This window comes from Enhydra lutris, unplaced genomic scaffold (genome assembly GCF_002288905.1).
Source record: "Enhydra lutris kenyoni isolate GAN:26980312 unplaced genomic scaffold, ASM228890v2 scaffoldscaffold18, whole genome shotgun sequence".
Classification (NCBI taxonomy): domain Eukaryota; kingdom Metazoa; phylum Chordata; class Mammalia; order Carnivora; family Mustelidae; genus Enhydra; species Enhydra lutris.
Window position 1 is genome coordinate 7,382,046 of NW_019154102.1, and position 22,122 is coordinate 7,404,167.

Consider the following 22,122-nt stretch of genomic DNA (forward strand, 5'->3'; position numbering starts at 1 on the left):
CGCATCGGGCTCTCTGCTCAGCCGGGAGCCTGCTTCCCTCTCTCTCTCTGCCTGCCTCTCTGCCTACTTGTGATCTCTCTCTCTCTCTGTCAAATAAATAAAATCTTTAAAAAAAAAAAAAGTTGAAAAGTCGTGGGGCGCCTGGGTGGCTCAGTCGTTAAGCATCTGCCTTCGGCTCAGGTCATAATCCCAGGGTCCTGGGATCAAGCCCCGCATCCGGCTTCCAGCTCGCTGGGAAGCCTGCTTCTCCCTCTCCTGCTCTCCCTGCTCGTGTTCTCTCGCTCTTAGTCAAATAAATGAATAAATTCTTTTTTTTTTTAAAGATTTTATTTATTTATTTGACAGAGATCACAAGTAGTCAGAGAGGCAGGCAGAGGGGGGGGGGGGGGAAGCAGACTCCCCGCATCAGGGACTCTGCTCAGCGGGGCTCGATTCCAGGACCCTGGGGTCAATGCCCTAAATCGAAAGCAGAGGCTTAAACCCCCGAGCCACCCAAGCGTCCCAAAAAATGAAAAAATTCTTAAAAAAAAAAAAAAAAAAGTTGAAAAGTCGTAAAAGACTAGGCATTTTGGCACCCTCTACTCTCCCTGTTGATTCGAAAATCTCTTAAACTCCTCCAGTAAAATCTGAAACTGCCCTCCTTCCCAGACAAGGTAAAGGCAAGAAGAGTCTGGAAGAAAAGGCAGACCACTCTATAATGACTAGTGGCAAGTTTAATAAGCAACGGAATTCAACAGGAGGCTTGTCTTGGGCAGCCACAAGACAGCGATCTCTGCACCCACCTGCTAGAATCTTGAGTTTATGCAGAGGCCTTACGGGAATTTCAGCTACAAAACTGTCCTGATGCTTGCAGTATCACATTACGCTGTCAAGGTAATGTCCTTCAAGTGGCTGCGGGTACAGGAACAGGGACAGAAGATACATTTCAAGGACAGGGGAAAGGGAGCTTCTCTGCCTGGGGATTACCCGTGGTCACATCCTCTCCACAACCTTCTCCAACACTCCCTACGCTTAACTTCGGTGGCCCTGATTCTGTTTAAATGGAAATTATGCTAAGCCTAGAGAACCTGAAGCGGGACTAGGGAAGGCACATGCCTTCCTCCTGTGGAACTCGGGATAGAGAAAGCCTCAGGCTCTTCCCGCCAGGGAATCCCTGCAGACCACATCCACAGAGGCGGCGGCGGTCCGGGAAGAGGTAGGAAGGAGCGCGCGCCGACTGCTTGGGCCCTCCGGAAGGAACTGCACTGGATTTCTGCAGCCCCCTGTTCGCTCCTGGTACTTCCGCCCTAGCCTCCATTCGGCCAGCCGCTCAGGAGGCCACGCCCATTTCACCGCTTCTCCGTCCCGTCTCTTCCTGGCCACGACGGCAGCATGGCGGGTAAGGAATTGCGGGCAGAGCTGGAGCAGTGGCTCGGCGCCCTGGCCATCCATACTGAGGTTGTGGAGCACCCGGAGGTAAGGCGCTTCTGCGGGGACAGCCCTGCCGGAGGGGTGGGTTCCGCTGCGGCGGCTCTCGGGCAGGGTGGTGAAGACCAGAGGCCCCAGCGGTAAGGTGCCGCAGAAATGTCGGTTCTAGGACGTTTCCCGGATCCAGAGCGCAAAAGGGACCCGGTAGGAGTATCAAAAGCCTTTCGGGACGGTCTTGTTACTGTGAGAAAACTTAACGTTTTCCTCTTGGAGCTATTTGGTCACATTTCATTTTGAGAACTTCATGTTAAACTGGTGTGTAAAGCTGGGTCCGTGTGTTTTTATGGTGTAGATATCAGGCAGTAAACCGTCTCTGTAGAGTCATCGATGTATCCAGACATCGTGCATATAACAGGACACCAACCTTAGAAAGTTTGGAAATGAACATGATTTCGTTTTTTGACGTGAGGATTTGCAAACATTTCACGGAGCCAGTGTAACTTGAATGGCGCAGGAGCATAGGGACATAGCTTGAGGGTAACAGCTAATGATCGTAGTTAAACATGGTGATCTTCAAAGGGTAGGCAAATACCTTAAAAATCTTCAACTTCACCAATTTAACATCAAAACGGTATCATTTTCTCTGACCTTCTTCCCTCCTATATAGTACTTACTCTCCCTCTTCCTTACCTGTGCATATTGCCACTCTTCTGATGTTACTAGTCCAGGTCTGGTTCCCTGCCCATGATCTCACCCTTATTGTGGTTATATATTTGTAAAGTGGAGGTTGTTACCTGGTTTGGATGTAATGGAATGCTAAGGAATAGGAATCTGGGTTGCTATAGATTCTCAGTACCAAAAGTTTAAAGAAAACAAAACAAAAAAAAACACTTTAAGAGTAGGAGTGCTTGGCCAGCACATTGTAAAAGATAACTGGCCCAAGAGGTCTCCAGATGAGGGATTGAAATGGCAAGGTGTTGTTATTTCATAATGGGCTGGGAATGGGTCCCTACCAGTGACATCCACGGCATTGGGTGCTCCCTAACCTTGCTGTTTTCACCTAGCAAGCAGAGTATGTGTACATGCATATTTTTGAAGTTTTCATTTTATTTTTTACAGGTGTTTACAGTTGAAGAAATGATGCCTCATGTCCAGCATTTGAAAGGAGCACACAGTAAGAACTTATTTCTTAAAGACAAGAAGAAAAAAAGCTATTGGCTGGTGACAGTTCTTCATGATAGACAAATTAATTTAAATGATCTTGCCAAGCAATTAGGTGTTGGGAGTGGAAATCTTCGGTTTGCTGATGAAACAGCCATGCTAGAAAAACTAAAAGTTGGCCAAGGCTGTGCCACACCTTTGGCACTCTTCTGTGATGACGGAGATGTGAAATTTGTTCTGGATTCAGCTTTTTTGGAAGGTGGACATGAAAAGGTGTACTTTCATCCAATGACCAATGCTGCAACCATGGGATTGAGCCCTGAAGACTTTATCACATTTGTGAAGAAGACAGGACATGATCCCATAATACTAAATTTTGATAAAAACAACTAATTGGGCTGATACTTAGAATACATCTATTTCTGAAAGCTCTTTTTCTTACTTGTAATTTCTAAAAAGCATTAGAATTGATAAGAATATTTAGCACCTTGATTTGGTGATGAAATCATTTTAGGGAGGAATGTTTCGTCTAAAAGGAGCAGAGTTTTGTTTTGTTTTGTTTTTAATTTAAGTAATCTCTACACCCAAGGTAGGGTTCACATTTACAACTTTGAGATCCAGGGTCACAAGTGTTACTGACTGAGCTGGCCAGGTGCCCTATAAAAAGGAGCTGCCTTTAAAAAGATACATTGAGGTCGTTTTAGTCAGTTCAGAGGGTCCACTTCTATCCCCCATGAGCACTACTCATTACAGGAATGCCTTCAACAATTGAGAGTATATTAACGATAAAACTAAGGCTAGTTAAGATTAACTATCTTACATCTTCTTTAGGGTGTTTACTTGAAAAACACAACTTGCAAAAAACCAGCATATATAAAATTACACATATATTGTACATACAGAGAAAAAGGAACATAGAAATACATTAAATTGTTGATAGTGGTTATCTCTGGGGAATGAGGATTAGGGAAAGATTTGTTTAATCTTTCTGAGAGGTTAGAAATGTGAATATACTTGGAAAATTTTTTTGTGTCCTGTACGTTATATTAAATTTTACTCATCCCCCCTTCAGTTAGGGCATCTGAAACAGTGTAAGAACTCATTATTATGTATTGTCAGTTCTATATAAGCTAGTTCAAAATTGTGGAGTGAGAAACACTTTTTTGCTTAAATTAAAACCTTCATTAGTTGAAGGTCTGGGTTGGACTATATTACAGAAGTAGTCTAGAGTTCTTGTCATGAAAATTCTCATATTTGCCTCTGGTGCAATCAAATGGGATAGTCATGACGTACCCATAGTTAGTAAAAAACTTAGTAAAGTTTGGCCACTCAAAAGTAACTTCCACCTGGTAGTGATAGTGTAACCAGATTGTTGCTAAGAGGCAAAATAAGTAAAAATGTCATTTCTTGGTATATAGGATTAGAAACTGCAAGTCTACTCATGGCAGAATTTCTATAAAGAGTGACTTTAAGGGCACCTGGGTGGCTTAGTTAAGCGTCTGCCTTCAGCTCAGGTCATGGTCCCAGAGTCCTGGGATAGAGCCTGGCATCACATCAGACTCCCTGCTCAGAGGGAAGTCTGCTTTTCCCTCTCCCACTCCCCCTGCTTGTGTTCGCTCTCTCGCTGTGTCTCTCTGTCAAATAAATAAAATCTTAAAAAAAAAAAAAAATGACTTTAAGAGATGTGGAGTTAGTAAATATTTCCATAAATGATACCTTATTCTAAGGTGCCATGTTACCTTTTACCTGCTGTTTACTACATCTCTAAGAGGAAATTTTAGACTGCTTTGCACATAAAGGTTTAATGAATAGAAACCAAAGACTGAGGACAGTAGATAATGCCCTTCCCATCTTATAGTGAAAACAGGCTCAGAAAGACTAACCTGCCCCAGAATACACAACTGGTTGCCTCTCTAACATTCTGCCTTCCCAAAATCAATAAATGAAAATGAAAGACACTGCTTTGTGCAATATATTACTGTATTTAAACCTATGTGAGGATTGACAACTGGTAAGATTCCATTCTTTTCCCAAACCTCCAATACTCATCCCTAAAAGATCTAGAATCATCTAAACAAGATTATGGGTTATGTCTGAAAAAAGGTTTTCCAGGGCAAAGGGAAAAGAAAGATAATACTTAGCTAAATTATATGTTATAATTTTTAAAATGATTATTAACCACTTGTTATAAAAATCACCTCTGTTTTATTTTTAGATCAGTTTAAGTGAATGTTAAACCAACTTAATTTTTTAAGGAGTAATAAAGTCTAAAATGAAAAATAATGAAATGTTTTTAAAAACATAAATCCAACCAATGATGGTTTGTTACAAACTGGCTTCCTGTGGCTGATAATGGGTATTACCAAGTAATAATCATTGCCATTCAACTCCAAATCCCTCAGTAGTATTACTTTTAAAGGAAATGTTACAGCTTTTATATTATTTGATTTGGTATTTAATAACAATTATAAGTACAATGGCAAACATTGAAAGAGAACCCTTAGTAGAAAAGAAAAAGACAGTTTAAAATCAGGTTTTGTTAAAGGGTGTTATAAGTGCAACTTTATCCATAAGCATTCCTTTTAAGGCATTTTCATTGTCCAAATATCTCAACATGTACATCAAGGTTTATATCACAAAATGGGCTCCTTTTGTATTACTCATTCAAGGCTTAAAGAAAAAATACATCTCAGGACGAAGTGTAGCAGAAAAGAAAAACACAAAAACTCACTTTCCTCATAAATGTAACTTAAAATACAAAGTCATTTAGCATACATTATTACTCCTCATTGTAATTCCAGATTTGGTACAGCATCTTTTTCACTTCCTGACATAAACTGTTAAGACAGTGCAGGCTGTAATACTTCATTTGTGAGGTGGTTGCAATTCTGTAATACGCACAGTGATTTTTTAATAGGCTCTTACCATGCCTTGCATGAAAGGTGCTACATACAAACCTGTTACATGAACTCTTTGGTAACCACCAGTTTAAAAACGTGGACCAAACCTTTCCACATGGCCAGATCTGAAGCACTTTATTGGAGTTCTTTGTGGAAGCTTATTACCCTGTATATTAAATCTTCAGTTTCTTGGGAGCGGGGTTAGCTGTTGATTTAGAAGATAGCCAGATAAAAGCATGTCAGGCCCCAGTCAGGAAAGTGGCCCCAGTAAGTTTCTAGGTAGCCATACTACGTTGTTTGGCAGAAGCAGTTTATCTAAGGGAAAGGAGTGACTTCCTACTAAATTTGCTTCTGAATCTTTTGGAGAAAGTAAAATATTCATGAGGTTATTACCTAGTCCTTTCTTGAAATGGTATGAAAAAGGTAATGAATATAATTGAGAATATTCCTACTTTTGCAGTCTTAAGTGTTCCCCCTTGGTTGTCTCTAACTGCACTTTCTCAGGGTCAGCCTCATCAGACCCAGTACTATATAGGCTGCCCCTGAGCATGTTCGATGTGAAGCAATAATGTGCTGCTTAAGTCAATAGGTTCTCTATTTTAGGACATTAGTGTTCTGGAGAGGTCAAGCTATGGTATGATTCACCCTCACCGGGCCACTTCCTACTCATTAAATTCCAACTTTCAGTAATTGTCCTGGGATGTGTCCTAGTTGTGCAAATTAGATGCTAGTTAATATAAATCTAAGTTACCCACTTACTGTATTTAGCTAAAACATAACTTCTATATTTACTTTCCATTTATCCACCTAAAAATGAATTTACATTTTTTACATGCAAGTATCTCTAGACTGCCATGATGCCCATTATCAGTTTGATTCTTGAATCTAGGGAGTCATGATGGAGAGAGATGTTTCAAAGTCTAGAGAATAAGTTTTAAATAAGTCTGTTGTGCAATAGTTGTATTTTAGTAAGAATCCTTTGTATTTACATTTACATAGCACCTTTCATCCAAGAGTTTAAAAGTGATTTAATTTTACAGCATTATTTGGTGGCAAAACCCAAGTTAATGGTGGCATTAAGTAAGTCCAAGTTCTCTAAATTCCTTTTTAATTTCTGGTCAACTATACATGCTGTCTTTCTTTTCATTAAGTCTTTCTGAAAGTAGACTATGAACACAATACTGCTAACTGGCCTACCAAAAAGAGGGGGAGGGAAGGTTGGGAAGGGAGAGACACATACAGTTCTCATGGCTACTACGTTAGTGATGAAACACATAGTTCCTAAACCACACTATGAATATGGAATTATTCCAGAAAGATTTTTTAGAGCTGGTAATGAGAGCCTAAGAAGTATACTGTTAAAATAAAAAAGTCATTATCTTTCTCATTTCAGACCTTTAAGATTAGCTGATATTTATGTTAAATAATGAATTTGCATTAATAAGTATCAATGCATTTTTGATTTCATAAGAAAATAAAACTGTGATATAAAATTGGAGCTACAAAAAACGGATGTTTCCCTGGGTTAACTAAATCTACTTTTTTTGTGCTTCTTTCAAATGTTTAAGGTAACAAATGCATACAAATATTTCAAAAGTACCAATAACAGTTACCAACTTTAATGTATTATTATAAAGGACAAAAACAGAAAAGTTCTTATTATTATGTGATAACCTTAAAAATAAATGAGTTCCTGGCAAAATGTAGATCATAGTAAATTATTTACATTTTTTTTTTTTGCCATAAGAAAACTTCTTAAGCAACAGTCAGCTCTCATGTTAAAAAAACAAACACACATACATAACCCAATACTAAAGAAGGGAAATGAATTTAAAACACAACAGCATTATCTTGGGAATGCAATTTGCTGGAAAACCACCTTACTAAAAAAGTTTCAGAAAAACACTTTGTAATTACCTTGGATCCACGTATGAATGCTTAGTGTTGCTTAAAGGGTAATACAGAAAGATTAATATTACTGTAAATTTTTATAGCTCCTATTTTTCAGATTTATCTTTATAAACTGAATTTCTTTTGCAGCGCATCAAAATAATTGGTTAAAAAAAAAAGAAAGGATACCAACACATGCAGTCTGCTAACCAAGTAGGGCTCTGACATGCCAAAACAATGTTCTCTGTATCTTGATATATAGTACATTCCACAACATACTACAGCATTTAATTTAGATTTACACAACTAAATATAAATGGCTAGATTTTGGCTAATACTTAGCAGAAGCATTAAGCAAACATGGATAAATTCATAAACAAATGACGAAAGAAGTAGATTGTTCTTGGAGTACTTCTTGGAACCTTAAAACACTTGGTCCTTAGTGAGAGAACATCCTTTATTCAGTAGATCTTATCAATACAATGTATAGTAAGTCCTAAAACCTTCTAAAAATTTTGGCAGTTGACTCCAGTAGTGCTCCTTGATTCAAGGAAGGAATGAAGGTTTTTTATTTCTTGCCTGCTCTAGTCACGAAGGATTGTTTAAAGTCTCCTTAAAGATTTTTAAAATGATTCCTATAGTTGGGTGTCTTGTTACTTCAGAAATAAAGGCTTCACACTGAGAAACTGAAGGACACTTTTCTCTCTGTATTTAGTTGGAAGGTAGAAAGAAGAAAGAAAATATAAGAAAAGCTTGAAGATAAGAGAGATCTATAAAAATCAGAGCAGCCACTATAAGAACAACATGCACCAGATAAGTCTTCTACAGGAAGGAGAGTGACAGAAAGCCAGAGACAATTTTTCTTCAAGTGGCTCTTCATACGAAAGGTATTTAATTTATTGTTTATTCTCAATTATCAAAAACACTGTGGGAAAGTTGTATTCCTACCAAAAAAAAAAAAAGGCTTCAAATTAAAAAAGGAATTCCTAAAACATTATTCACGAGTAAAATTAAATTTAAATTAAGAAAAAAAGAAAACTATTTAAAGGTTTGTTTCCTGCACTGACAGGCAAAAACTTACAGCAATCAATAAATCTTGCTTGACTAGTAAGTAGGACAGAAAATCATGAAATAAGCAAGCAATATTTACATCTGTTAATGCAATGTGCACTTGTTCTTATAAGTAACATGGTTAGTTTGTATAAATGAGACTAATCTCATTTACATTTTAAGCAAGAAACTCACCACTTGGCCCACATGGCATGTAGTGGGTAATAGAATTAGGAGCTTTGCTGCTCCCTAGACCTGCTTTTTGAATTTCTGCTTTCTTGTACTTTGTCCACATCTGCAGGAGAAAAGCATTTCATATTATTTAATCAAATGTTAAGCATAATATAATTAATGAAGTTATGAAATTAACGAGCTCTTGTTGAAGGAGAAAGAATCTAACTCTGGGAAATTTATTAATCTAACAGACATCTTATTACTTAAAGACTGATTATTGCATTTTAAAAGCCAGAAATATGTGTCCTTTTAGTAGCGTCAGGTAGATTTACTTACCATGTTTATTTACTAAATGGTCACAAATAGTTTTAAAGAAAAAATAACCTTGCATGCAACCACAGAAACATCCACAATGAAGTATTTGTTTCATTTACTGAGAAAAATTTTGTAATATGCCTACTTTCACTGTTAACAGCTAAAACTGCTTTGGTCACAGGGGACCCAATGCCTAACAATGTGTTTTTGATGTCACACAGATAATAAGGGTATGAGTTCTAGAAACCCAGGGCAGAAATGTGAATGCTACTCAGTTTCATCTAAAATCAGGGTACTGAATCTCCAAAGTTTTCCAAATATTCCTTTATGAAATCATAGGATATTTATGGAGATGTCTTAGAGGAAAAAAGTACAGCTGCTCAACTGAGTCAGAGTTGGTTAATCTTATCTTTAAAAACAATAATAAGTTAAAATACTACTGCATCTTTGTAAGACTTACAGCAAGCAGTATGTTGATTTTTTAAAGTTTAGAAAACACTGGCTGTATGTGATTTCTAAGGTTCTCCCATGCTAAAAATTTGGTTCCAAGGGCTATGAAGAAACATAAGGAAGAAACTGGTATTTTCCAAACTTTAAAAAGCTAGGACTCCATAGCTGGTGATAGTCTCTGGAGGAAGTCTAGCCTGTATTCTCACAGACAATCCCCAAGACACACGGACATGGTATGGATCTGTCTTACATGCACAGTGTATATGTTCCTTTTGAAAATAGGTTATACTATAAACTGTAGCCATTTGTATTAGAAATACTGCTTTCCTGAAAGTCTAATTTTGTAAAATAACCAGACAGTTTTAATATAATAGCACAAGATTTCTCTACATTTTGCATAAATAAATTTAATATTTTAAATTTAAAGTGTATGGCCAGATCATTAATATTTAAAGAGTTGAAATGGTTATGAAATACCTCGACTCAAAGTGGTAAAAAAGTAACATGAGTTATTACATTTTAATCATATGTGGCCCCTATCTAATTTCACTTATATTTACCATTAAGTTTTATTACTAGGTTTTAAAAAAAAAAGAAGAGATGCCAAAAACATTTCTAATGTTAGGACTGACAGCGAAACAACTGACAATAAAATAGATAGATGTATTCATGGAAAAAATATATTGGGTGGTACTAAAAAATATGAAAAATTTCTGATTGTGCTTATGTGATTATCTGCACAGAATCATTTTTAGTAATAGCTGGCTGTGAGAAAAGCAGCATAATCAAAGATAAAAATGGAGAGGGCCTAGCCCCCTCAATGATCTTCTGTAAGTCCCAGAGAATGGCTTAATTTAAAAGATAGAAATTTCATTAAGCAAAGATTCTCTGTGGAGTCTCTTTCCTTTGGCTCAATTAATAACAGTAATAATTTAATGCAACAACATGTATAGAATAATGATTTCCTCCCCATTTAGAAAGTTACATTTCAAAGCATTCCTTTCCAGATGGCAGGCTGAGTTATTAGCAGTAATATTTTGGCTGAATCAAAATGACAAAAACATTCCAGAGACAGAGCTAAGATCTACTCCTCCAGAAGTAAGTGAATCAGGGTTATGGCTTTGTTTTGTTTTAATTCTGGGAGTCAGAGATTCAAGTTTAGCTGATTCTTCTGTAAAAGTGCTATGACCACAGCAAGATAATTTTTAAAGTTGATGACACTAGAGTCAGACTTAGAAAATATTTTATCTTATATAGTTATTTTTTTTAGCTAAAATTTTCTGTTTGTAATTCTAAAATTTGTTCCACTAAAAACACACCTGTTTATTTCAATTCTAATGCTATTTTAGCACAATGTACTCATTTAAAAAGCTGTTTTAAGGACAGACACATGTAATTTAATAAATAGATTACAGAAGCAACAATCTTCACTACTTTGTAAACTTACTACCTTTTTTGAAAAGAAGTAAAAATGCAAACTTCCAACACATTGAGTATGATTTGATTTATTTCTCTTTAACTCTATATAAAAAAAAGAACTGGCAAATCTAATGTATTAACTGATTCCAAGTAAAAAAGTCATCTTGAAGGAAAGATGGTACTTGAGTTCTTACATGTATCAGATGAAGAAAATGAAGAAACAGCTAATACAAATGCTCCTAGTCACTGTATAAGTAACATGTAAATCTGATGGGGTTTTTAAAGAATTACACTAATTTATGAGTATCACCAAGGTTTTAAATCTGAACAATTTTATAAATATGGGCAGTAGTTAATATTTGCTACAGAAAGTGTTAATGGAGTTATGACTATTTCCTCAAAAATAAAATGGCAAGACAGGAGACACAGTTAAATGGCAAAAGAAAATGACATCTTTTTTACATAGTTTCCTTAACACTGTACATGTGCAACAGGAAGTACACATTCCGGGGGAAGAAAGGAGTGAAGAGTTAAGGAGGAAGAGAGGGAGGGAAGGGGAGCAAAAAAGGAGGAAGGGAGAAAATGAGCATTCTTTTTTTGGGAGCAACAAAGTAAACATGACTTGGAAATGCCTTCTTGGTAATTACAGCATGCAACTATTTTAATATGCTTCCAGGTATCAAAGTAACAATCTCGTATCAGGTGACAAGAAACGTGAAAGAGAAGCATGTATTGTTAAGGTTTTCAAAGTCATGCAGAAACTGTACAATGCAATTAATACTTCATGCAGGCTTTGGTGTGGTTACACATTCATATTTATACACATGCCATCATGTACAAGTGAATACTATGCCACAATTTAAAATAAAAATATAAGCCTAGCCAAATTATACTTTTCAACAGCAGCTCTTCAAATCAGATTAGAGAAGCACAGTGCATATCAAGTAACATCAGCATGATATTGTGCAGTTTTGATCAAACACAACCATATTCATACCAAACAGTCTGATTATCCTCAGAAACCAACAATGTAGCTTCTGTGTCATCAGGATAGAAGCATGCAGGAGTGATAAGATTATGGCTATCTGTAGAAGTCTGTGGGTTACTGTTACTAGGGTTCTGATAATCAGAAAACTGTTCGTTATCTTTTTTTGCAGCTCTATCCAAAGAGGCAGAAGCCTGGTCAGTTACTCTGGTGATTGGCCTGGGAGGTAACCCACTTATGTTACTAACTAGTTCTGTATTCAGGGATAAAAATGGCTGAGATGGATGAGCCACAGTAAATGACTCCACACTACCTTCATCTGATATTCCAAATGCATTATTAGATGTATTAACAATGGCAAAAGTTTGGTTTAGAAAATGTGACTTCTCTGTTCTTGAGTTTCTAGTCTGGGTATATAGAGACTTGGGCTTATCCGTAGCTAAATCATTTTGTGCATGAGAACCTACAGCATGGGCTGGACTGTGAAGTGTATGAGAGGACCACTGGTGTAAAAGGTACTCACTAGATGCTGCAGTGATGCTGCTATCAGCAGTAGCTGGTGGTGAATCAACTGATATAGGTAGTCTACTGTCCTTGGTCAAAAAATCATGGATGCTTGTTCTTCGAGTAGTTCCTTCGGCAGTAGAGATCACACTGCTTGCACGAGGTAAAGTGGCATAAGGATTACTATCTTTTGATTGTCGTGACAGAGAAGTTTCTTTTACTAATTTTATCTTTCCTTGAGTGGCTAGTGTAGGTTTTCCTGGAGAGCTAATGAAGTAGGCATCTTCAGTCTTGCGAGGACTGGGTCTCACAAATTGTTCAGGCTTACTTGTCCGTCTATCGTGGAAGTCTCCTGGGGTTTTTCCACTTACTGACCTGGCCAGACCACAGCTAACTGGTTTGTTTTTTCCCAAAAAGTCAGAAGATACAGACAAACTTTTCATTACTTCATCTAAAAGATTCTCTTGACTTGAGGATTTTATCTGTTAAAAAAGATATCACAACAGATTAGTGAATGCAGCCAAGCCTTTACTTTCCTGATATATTAGACTGTATGATATAAAATTGCTAAGCAGCCCTTAACTTAAAAAGAAGCTCTATAGTTCAGTCACAGAAACTTAACTTGCAGTGTCTATCTAAATTCGGGTCCTACTACTAGATAAAACTAACCTGTATTGAGGTAAGCTTGTTGCTTTCTTCCAAAAACTGTTGTAGAGTAACAACTTCACTTCCAGGGGAACCAGTTTTGATCTTGTGATGTGCTCGACTCTCTAATAATTCAGGCATTTTGTGCTGGAGCATTGGACTTGATCTGGTCTGTCTCTTCAAGTACTGGATTGGACTGCTACCACTGCTGGACCAAGCCTCATGATCATGAAGCAGGCTAAACTCTCCACTGCTGTGGCTCTGTGGCCTACTTTGGATATTAACTGCACCTGCTTTTGGAGTAAATGGTGTGTTAAGGGTTCGGTAACAGAAATGAGATTAAAACTATGTAAGTAATAATTGTTGACTGGATTCTGATGAATAGCTAAACTGACTTTCAAGCTTTATTTAGAAATGCATAGTGAACTGTGTTCATCTTTCATCAGTCTAACAGTATACTCTAATCTCATTTTGACAAATATTTTAAGTTCTACAAAGGCAAGTAATTTGCTTCCACCACTACACTCAGAGCCAAACTACAAAGCAGGCTACTCAATACATTTGCCGAATGAGTGAATAAAAAAATAAGTAAATAATACATTTTTTAAAACTCAGGTTCAAGTAACTGTAGAACACCTCAGTATTTAGAACAAAAGATGATTATACAAATTTAAAATAATTTCAGAATGTTAAAACCAGAATACAAATTCAGAAGTTAAAAATTCTAATTCTTTGTCTATGAAATCTTCATTCCGTACTTGAAGGTTTCTCTATTCATTCTGAATGAATAATCGTAAATAATTTTTTTCAAATTTAAATAGCAGGCATATAAAGGAAATTCAATGGAGATATGATATAGTTATTTAGCAAGTTCTAGTAAAAATATAAAATAAAATACGTTTCGTATTTTATTCTTTAATGTCTGAATCATCTGACTGTTCCTGCTTTCCACTGTTGGTATGTGGCTATATAGCCATAAAAGATTCAACTGAGGTTCAGCAACTGTACGGAATGCAAATTACTAGTTCTGGGAAAAAGCTCTCTATGTTTAATGCTATTCCTTATGTGGATTCTAACTGATAGCAAACTGTATACATACAGTATCAAGATGGAAAATACAACTTTCCATGGTTCCCTAATCATACAGAGTAAAGTGGGTCATTAAAGAACTTGGCTCAAGTTATATAATATTTTACAAAAGGAAGATTTTCTTAAATTTTCAAATCAGAAAAGAAATTACTTCATATTTTCAGACTAAATTTTTCTACTGAGCGTAAGAACATGATTATGTAAGTTAAAAAAAAAATCCTTTCTTAGGATCAGATATTTCAGCCCACTGCAACAGAGTTATAGCATTAATGATAAAATTACAACTGAGACAAAATGATTTTATAACACAAAAAGCAACAGAACACATGCATTCCTTATAATCTGACAATTCTGGACTATAGGGAATAAGTACTTTAGCCATATTTTATAATCTATTAAACAACTCCAGAATGCGAGTAGGCGGTATACCTTTAAGGGAAAAAGTACTAGTCAAGGCCTCTAGACATTTATGTAAAAACCTTACCTTAGAATGCATATTAAATTATGAAAAAATCTTGAAGTAATTTTTTATATAAGTTATGTGCATCCATTTGTCTGTTATACACAAACACAACTGTCTTCTTGAATTAAAAAAATTATTTCCCCTTATTTTGTGAATAAGTTAAACTAAAAGTATTTCTAAAACACTTCTGTAATGGGAGTTCAATGTACATGCCTCATGAGAAAATTAAGGACAACCATTTTCATGACAAAGACAAAAACATAAGAAAAACAAGGACCTAAAGATATTTTTGAAGTTAAAAATTACATAAAAATATTTTATCTATGAAGATGAAAAATGGCAACCAAAGTAACTGCTCCTGTTTTTACATTTATATACATTGTATATACTGTATGACAATGTATGAAGTATAAAATGTTTCAAGGAACTATGTTCTAAACATAGATGATTTGGATTTCATACTTTACCCCAGAAACGTCATCAATCTTCTAATTATAAAATCTGGAAATGGATGGACAATATTAATAAATTTACCTACAGCATACCTTTGACTTCATGGAGTGAAGCATTATTATTACTATTGCTAGTGGATGTTCTGCCACTATCAAGGCTGGCTGGTCTTGAAGCTAAATGAAAAAATCAGGAGACAGTGTAATAAAACTTCTAGCTAATGACATTGAACTTTTACATTCTGATCACAGAATGCTTTGAGGAAGCAATCATGCATACTTTCACAGGCAGAGCATGCCCAGAGTTGAATCTTACAGATTAGAGAGCAAAAGCATTTCCAGATACTTCAGTTAGACACTTTAGAATAAGAAACTTCTGAAACACTAGTTGAGATCCAAAGAAAAGAAAATAAAGGGCATATTTAGATTTGGAAGTGATTTCTAGATGGATACCAGAACTGTTTTGGTTGAGTAGAATGACATGCCAAAAGAAGAAAAGTGCTAGTGATTAGGTCACTTACAACAGATCAGACATGGAACCCTGCACACGGCAGAGATGCCACAAACAGGAGGAACATCAGCATCTGCACAGTTAATATCCTGCATTCCTACCCATAACAAGGGAAGCAATTGCACAGTTAACACAACCCTACCCTGTTTTAAAATCCTGCTTATAGATGAAATTCTCTCAACATGTTATCCATTTATATATTAATAATTTAGTTTGGCAAGATATGGTTTTGCAGATCTCTCCAGAAACTTAAAAATCTGAAATGCTCACCACTGCAGAACATGTGGTTTCTTAGAGTTCATCCTTTACTAACTAAATATTTTTTAAACTAATGGTAAAATGTGTTTCTCATAACTTTAACCTTATACCAAAACAGCAACAAAATCACCTGTAAGCATTGTGCAGGTATACTTTATAAATGACCTTGACCAAGAGAGACACTACTTAGATGAAGCAATAATCTTAAAAGGGGCTAAAAGGAATATTAGGTTTGAAGAAATGGTAGAAGTAGCTATGAGATGCAGGTTAGAGAAAACATGCTTGCTGGCAATGCCACATTCGCCAAATCAGTGCCAGAGCCTCAGCATTCCCATTCTGTATGGAATATATACTCTCTAAGTAAAGTTCATATCTTACCATGAACTCTTGATCCCGTACTAGAATCATCACTAATACCTTGTGGACTTATGTCTTCAAAGGATGTAGTATCTACATAAAATAGCAAAATGGATATAAAAATATTTTTAAACAAAAAAACCATTATAAAATTTCATTTATGCAGATATGGATATTCTCTTTCAATCACATGTAACACATCTTGATTTAACATATTTCATAGACTTAACCAGAAACTGGAACTAAGAATAAGAAACAGAATAGCTGTGATGAATGAGAGTTGACTCGCTTAACACCAGAAGCAGTGAAACAATCTCCCCAAGGACCCTGCAAAGCAAAGCAAGAGCCGGGGTTGTTCTACGTGGTTTTGTTTGAAGTTGTAGTGTTTTTACTTTTTTTTTTTTTAAGTTTCTATTATCACTTTTTCCCTTTCTTACTCTTTACTTGGCTTACTTTTCCTTTTCTTGTTAGTTAATTAGCTGTTTATTATGAAAGGCCTAGGAAATATTTTAATTATTTGTATGATGTTTTAAATTTTTGAAATGATTTGAAAATTCTCTCAAATCGAATCCAGACTGTTTTGGTAAATTATTTCAGGTTGTTGCTGTCAAAAAAGTACACATGGAAAAGTCAAATTAAAATTCCTGTTGCCAACAGTTACACCACAGTGCAAAGAGCAGACGGCCTATACCTTTATTATTAACCAACTGCTTGGATCTGAAGCCTGCAGAAGAGTTGACAGTTGAAAAGTTGATGGCTGTAGTAGAGAAGGCCATAGCTCCCAATTCTTTTCTCCTTTTACCCGTTGAAATATCATCAGGAACCTCCAAATTCTCAGTACTACCTGTCCACTGTCCTCCTGCTAGGACCATGGACTGCACCAGGTCATTCATGGCTGGGATGCAAATGAAAGCAAATGAATCAGCATGGTTAATGTATCTGCTCTTATTTCTATCTTGTATTATAAATGATCTGGTTTTTGTCTATGGATTAATGCAAGTGAACATCAAAGACTATAACCACAAGGTCATTTGAATTATGACATGCATTCAGCTGAATGAAATGAGTAGGCCAAAGGCTGATAAATTTCAGTAAATATTTTTATCCCACCTCCACCCCCTTTAAAGATAGGAAAAGGAATTTTACTCTGTACAACTGCCATGCTTTTGCGCAGTGATGTGCAATATAATTAGAAGCCTTCATAATGGGATTTGGTGATGACAGAAATGGAATGAGAAAAGGTAAGATGGAGAGCAGTTCTTATACGCATTATTATTGAAAATGACAAAGAGTCCTTGGTCAGAGCAGGTTACTGAAGAATTCATTTTATGAATCAAGTAAGTATACCATTCAATAAAAACCTGAAAGAGATGATATCCAAAGTGACATTTAATTTAATTATGTAATTACCCATACCACTTAAAAAAAGAGTATTAATATATAAAGAATGACAAACGTTTTCAAGGGTTATAGGCCATTTTATTTATTTATTTGTTTAATTTAGTTCATTAAGAAAATAAATTCCTAATGCTAAAGGTTTTGTTATATTTTAAGTAAATTTCTTTGGGGGAAAAAATCTCTATGGCATAGAAAAAAGTTTCTTTTTTCTGCCAACTTTTAGAAGGCACTGGAAATTTATATTACATGTATGACTAAACATGTCATGTATATGTATCAGTGAACATACATATAATGGGAATTCAGTGCCAGTTTTGAAAAAAAAAAAAAATTTTCCAGCTCCTTGAATTAGAGGAAGACTGCACTTTGCAAAATAAGAAAATTGGCACAGTCCAGAGAAAGGTTAGTGAAAAATTAGTAATGGAAGCCAGTGTAGTCATTTGAAAGAAGCTGAACTGTCATAAAGTCTTACACATGGAACGACGGTAGCAGGCCTTCATTTTGTCTTTATCCTTCGGTCTGTTCCTCAAAAAGGGCAGTCTTTTCAGTGCAACCACTTTAATGTCAGAGCATGAGGAAAAACAGAAACAGAAAAATGAAAGAAAAAAGGGAGAAGAACAGATGGGAGTTAAATGTTGAAATTAAGGACAGAAATGAATGTCTGAGTTTCAGCTATGTATGCTATACTAAAGCTATTATTCTCATGCTGAGTGATAATGAAATATGAAATATGTACTTTGACACTTTAAAATACTTGGAAAGCACTGAAGACAATGATGAGGAACATATACTTTGAAAGCTTCAATTGGCTAAAGTCCTACAAATACAGGAACTGATTAGAAGTACTTACTGAAGGAACAGTTTTCCTATTAACTAGTTGTTAATAATAAGTTAATAATAATAAGTTGTCAATAAGTTGTAAAGGTATACCTTTAAAATTAGGGTTACTGGTGGGCCACAGTATACATGATGAAAATGTACAAGGCTTTCCAATTCTTTAACTTTTTAAATAAAAAGACTTCATCTTGGGAAAAAAAAAAACTTCTTAAGAAAATGCACGTTTTGGGCGCCTGGGTGGCTCAGCAGGTTAAGCCTCTGCCTTCGGCTCAGGTCAAGATCCCAGGGTCCTGGGATCAAGGCCTGCATCGGACTCTCTGCTTAGCAGGGAGCCTGCTTCTCCCTCTCTCTCTGCCTGACTCTCTGCCTACTTGTGATCTCTCTCTGTGTGTCAAATAAATAAATAAAATCTTAAAAAAAAAAAAAAGAAAATACACATTTTACAAGAGTATTCTATTAATATATATCAACAAAAACTAGGGTGCCCAGGGAATGTTTAAAACAATGTAAAGAAATTAAAAACTTTCATTATTTTCTTTAACAAAGGAAAACTTTAACAAAGGAAATAGGGAATTATTTTTTTGGGTTAATTTGAATTCTGGTGCATTATTTAACAGCACCAAGAAAATATTTATTCTTCAGAGCAAAGTCTTTCAAAAGATGACATGAGCAATTACATTCATTTCATTTTGCAAAAGGCTGACTACAGAAAAGAGAAAAGCTAGCACTAAGCTCTGTTAAGGCTAAAAGATAAGATAATGCAAGCAAAAACGACAGATAAGTATGTATTTATAACATTTTTAGGTATTTTGAAGGGCTTTTTGGGTGAGTTTACTAAGAAAAAGGTAGCACTGTGCAGAAAAATTCTATAAGTGAAAATTAGGATTATAACTACAGTAGGTGTCATTGGCATAAAAATTAAAATGCTCACTAGAGTCACTAACATTCTTGAGTTATATTTAATCAAAGTTCTTCTCCATTAAAGAGAATGCAATGGACATACAGCTTTTTAACTTACTTGACCACTATTAGGAACAGTCCTGATTTTGGCTTTTAATTTGACCTATTTCTTTTCTAACTTGGTAAACACAACTGTTTTTAATGATTAAAAAGAAATGAACTGAAAGTAATGTAAACATGGACACTTAGCTAAAACAAAGCTGAATGGTTGCAGCATGCACATGTTGTCTTGTTTAGATACTTCTGTTTCAACTGTTTTCCAAAGACTGCTTTACTCACAGACAGGATAAAAGGAATTTTAAATTTTCCAGTGGTGGAATGTGATCCTTATTATGTCAACTAGTTTGTAGATATACAATTTTTTTTTAAACAACATACTGAAATTCAGAGAACATTAGCATTGCTGGGTTTTGTTTATTTAAAAAATTCTAAAACTGAACAACTGCAGGAAAGGAGAATATTACTGCCTTCTGATTCTTATTCTGGATGCTTCAGCAGGGAGTATGAAAGAATGTCAGCTTTATATTAAAAACAGACAAGTTGACCTCAAAAAAGACTGCTGTGCCTTTCTTGTGTTACATTATCATATCTGAATTGAAATCTTTCTTTAGGGTGCCTAGCTGGCCAAGTCAGGAGAGAGCATACAACTCTTGATCTCAGGGTTGTGAGTTCAAGCCCCATGGTGGATGCAGAGCTTACTTGGAAAAAAAAAAAAAAGAAAGAAAGAAATCAATGCCTTATGAAATATCTTCCTTTAATTGGAAAAAAATTAAGTAGACCTATTACCATTTCTCATTTAATAAGATGTGAAATATTTTATATCTAAAGAAACATAAAATTGAATTATCTGGCATCTTTTTAAGGTAAACCTGATGATTTCTCCACAAGAATATGCAAGGGATTTCATGTAGATTTGAATGATAAGACTAGATAGCAAAAGACCCAGGTAATGATAATCTTGTGTTGGGATACAGCATTTAAACACTTTCTTGAGATTAACACACACACACACACACACACACACACACACACATGATGTATGTATGCATGAATACTTATGGATTCTAGTTTTTAGGATGCTGTATTCTGAAATATACCCTATAATGAATGCCTCATCTCCTATCTCCCAAAATACTCTCTTTTCGAGGTAATTCCCTTGAAGCCAAACACTATAGTTTTTTGAGAATTTTGAGAGTTGCCATAAGTAAAGTCTATCCCTGGGGGGAAGTAATAGCTATTTTGGCCTATTTACTTCAAAGGAATAGCAGTGAAATTATATAGATCTATTTCATATAGATATACATATACATACACACAAATACCTATTTTTTTTTTAAATTTAGTGACTTTGGTGATAGTATGAGTGGATTCAAGTATCTTGTTTACATATTCTGTAAGAACATTGTTAGTAGTCAACTTCTTGGACATCTTCAGAGGGCCTAGCTTTGGATTCTTTTCTCTTTCTCTTAAAATATACTTCTTTAGACTTTTACTTTGCTCTTATTTAGTTAAGCACACAAGCAATAAAATAAAAATATTATGAATTGTATAGTTCATGTTATGGTGTGATACTATCATATTTGTAATTAAAAAAATTAAATCACAATTTTATATAAAAGCTTATATACATCAATTTTAATCAATCCTTTACCAAGCAATCCCTCAATAATTTTTATAACCTTCAGTTACTTCTAAATTACTGAATAACATTCTCTTTGAATTCATAACTGTTTTTCTTTGCTTCTCACCAATATAACTTTGCTCCAATTTGACACCAAAGTATATGAATAAAACTCCATTATAAAATGCCTTATTATTCTACTTAGTTACAAATAATTATCAAGATGAGCTCATAAACACTTCTCACTTTCTCTTCACAATCACCCTGTGAAGTATGACACAAAGGTGAACGGTGTACCCATATTACTACAACTAGCAAGTAACAGAGATATTCTGGCTCTTATCTCAATGTTCTTTGGACACTGTTTAACCTCCCTGACTAAATGATGGTATTTCTGTGTTTGGTATTTTTAGAAACACATAATACAGGAAATCATGCAGTATTGCAGTACACATGAATTTTATAATCATATAAAATTAAAAAGAAATGCATTCATCAGACTATTACCCAGAGGACTGCTGAAGTTATAAGTTAAAGAAATCTTTTGAAAGAATTCTAAATCAATACTAGAGATCACAAATGTTTAAAGAGTTTAAGCACTCACTGCTGCTTTTCTTGGTCCCCAAAGTTTGGCCATCTTCTAAAGAGTTTGAACCTACTGAAGAACTATCTTGACTATCTTGATGAGGGAGCTGAAGAAATCCTTCACTGGAGTCTGAGCGGGTAGGTGTTAATGTTAGAGATTTCTGACGTTCCCGATTAATATCTTTCTTAGACTTTATCAATTTTCTCATTTTTAGAGTAATCCAGTTGCCTCTCCTAATAGAATAATTTAAAAAACTCTTATCAGTCTTAAATTCAACATATAAATCCTTCAAAAAATTAAAAGACTTAACTTTCTTTTTTTTTCCAAAGTAAAAAGAAATAAAATTTGATTAACAGTACCTTCTAGGAGGAGATGGGTCATAAAATTTGTATTGATCCATTATCTTCTCTTCTAATTTCTCCTTTTGTCGCCTTAATTCATTTAACTTATCACTGCAAAAATAAAAATTGCATTTTAGGACATGGACCATATTTTGTATACTTATGAATATTTTGTGACTACAATCTAACTGCTGTCCAAACCATAAACAAATACAGATATTAGAGTTGACAACAAAGTATTAGGTATTAACAAGGGACTTTTTTCCAAGTTCCTCCTTTTTATTTATAAACTTACTTAATGAAAGGATATAGAATTTAAAATTCAATTATTTAATACAATTTATTTGAAGAA

At 35.2% G+C, this 22,122-nt stretch overlaps 2 protein-coding genes across 5 annotated transcripts in view; one reads left to right on the forward strand and one right to left on the reverse strand.

The window, feature by feature from the left end:
* Nucleotides 1-1,336: 1,336 nt before the first annotated feature.
* On the forward strand, nt 1,337-4,084 carry LOC111148093 (prolyl-tRNA synthetase associated domain-containing protein 1). The gene is made up of 2 exons (XM_022504494.1): nt 1,337-1,455; nt 2,527-4,084. The coding sequence occupies exons 1-2, from the start codon at nt 1,372-1,374 to the stop codon at nt 2,959-2,961; spliced, it is 519 nt and encodes a 172-aa protein (XP_022360202.1). The 5' UTR covers nt 1,337-1,371; the 3' UTR covers nt 2,962-4,084.
* Nucleotides 4,085-7,514: 3,430 nt separating this feature from the next.
* The window catches only part of LOC111148144 (coiled-coil domain containing 88A), a 120,224-nt gene continuing 105,616 nt past the window's right edge, over nt 7,515-22,122 (reverse strand). Inside the window, exons 24-33 of one of the 4 annotated variants that reach the window (XM_022504577.1) lie at nt 21,789-21,881; nt 21,448-21,662; nt 17,898-17,981; nt 16,719-16,922; nt 16,049-16,120; nt 14,998-15,078; nt 12,925-13,193; nt 12,275-12,737; nt 8,604-8,703; nt 7,515-8,063 (exon numbers count right to left, since the gene is read on the reverse strand). In XM_022504577.1, coding sequence (XP_022360285.1) covers nt 8,639-8,703; nt 12,275-12,737; nt 12,925-13,193; nt 14,998-15,078; nt 16,049-16,120; nt 16,719-16,922; nt 17,898-17,981; nt 21,448-21,662; nt 21,789-21,881 — 1,546 coding nt within the window. In that variant the 3' untranslated portion in view covers nt 7,515-8,063; nt 8,604-8,638. Of the gene's footprint in view, nt 8,064-8,603; nt 8,704-11,630; nt 12,738-12,924; nt 13,194-14,997; nt 15,079-16,048; nt 16,121-16,718; nt 16,923-17,897; nt 17,982-21,447; nt 21,663-21,788; nt 21,882-22,122 lie in introns of those variants that run through there. The other 3 variants (XM_022504578.1, XM_022504575.1, XM_022504576.1) reach the window with 3 other exon arrangements.

Excerpts from the sequence above, each read along its gene's own strand:
- LOC111148093 (XM_022504494.1), top strand. The coding sequence starts at position 1,372 with ATGGCGGGTAAGGAATTGCGGGCAGAGCTGGAGCAGTGGCTCGGCGCC. Across the intron at positions 1,456-2,526 it reads AGGTTGTGGAGCACCCGGAG|GTGTTTACAGTTGAAGAAAT; the intron begins GTAAGGCGCTTC and ends TATTTTTTACAG.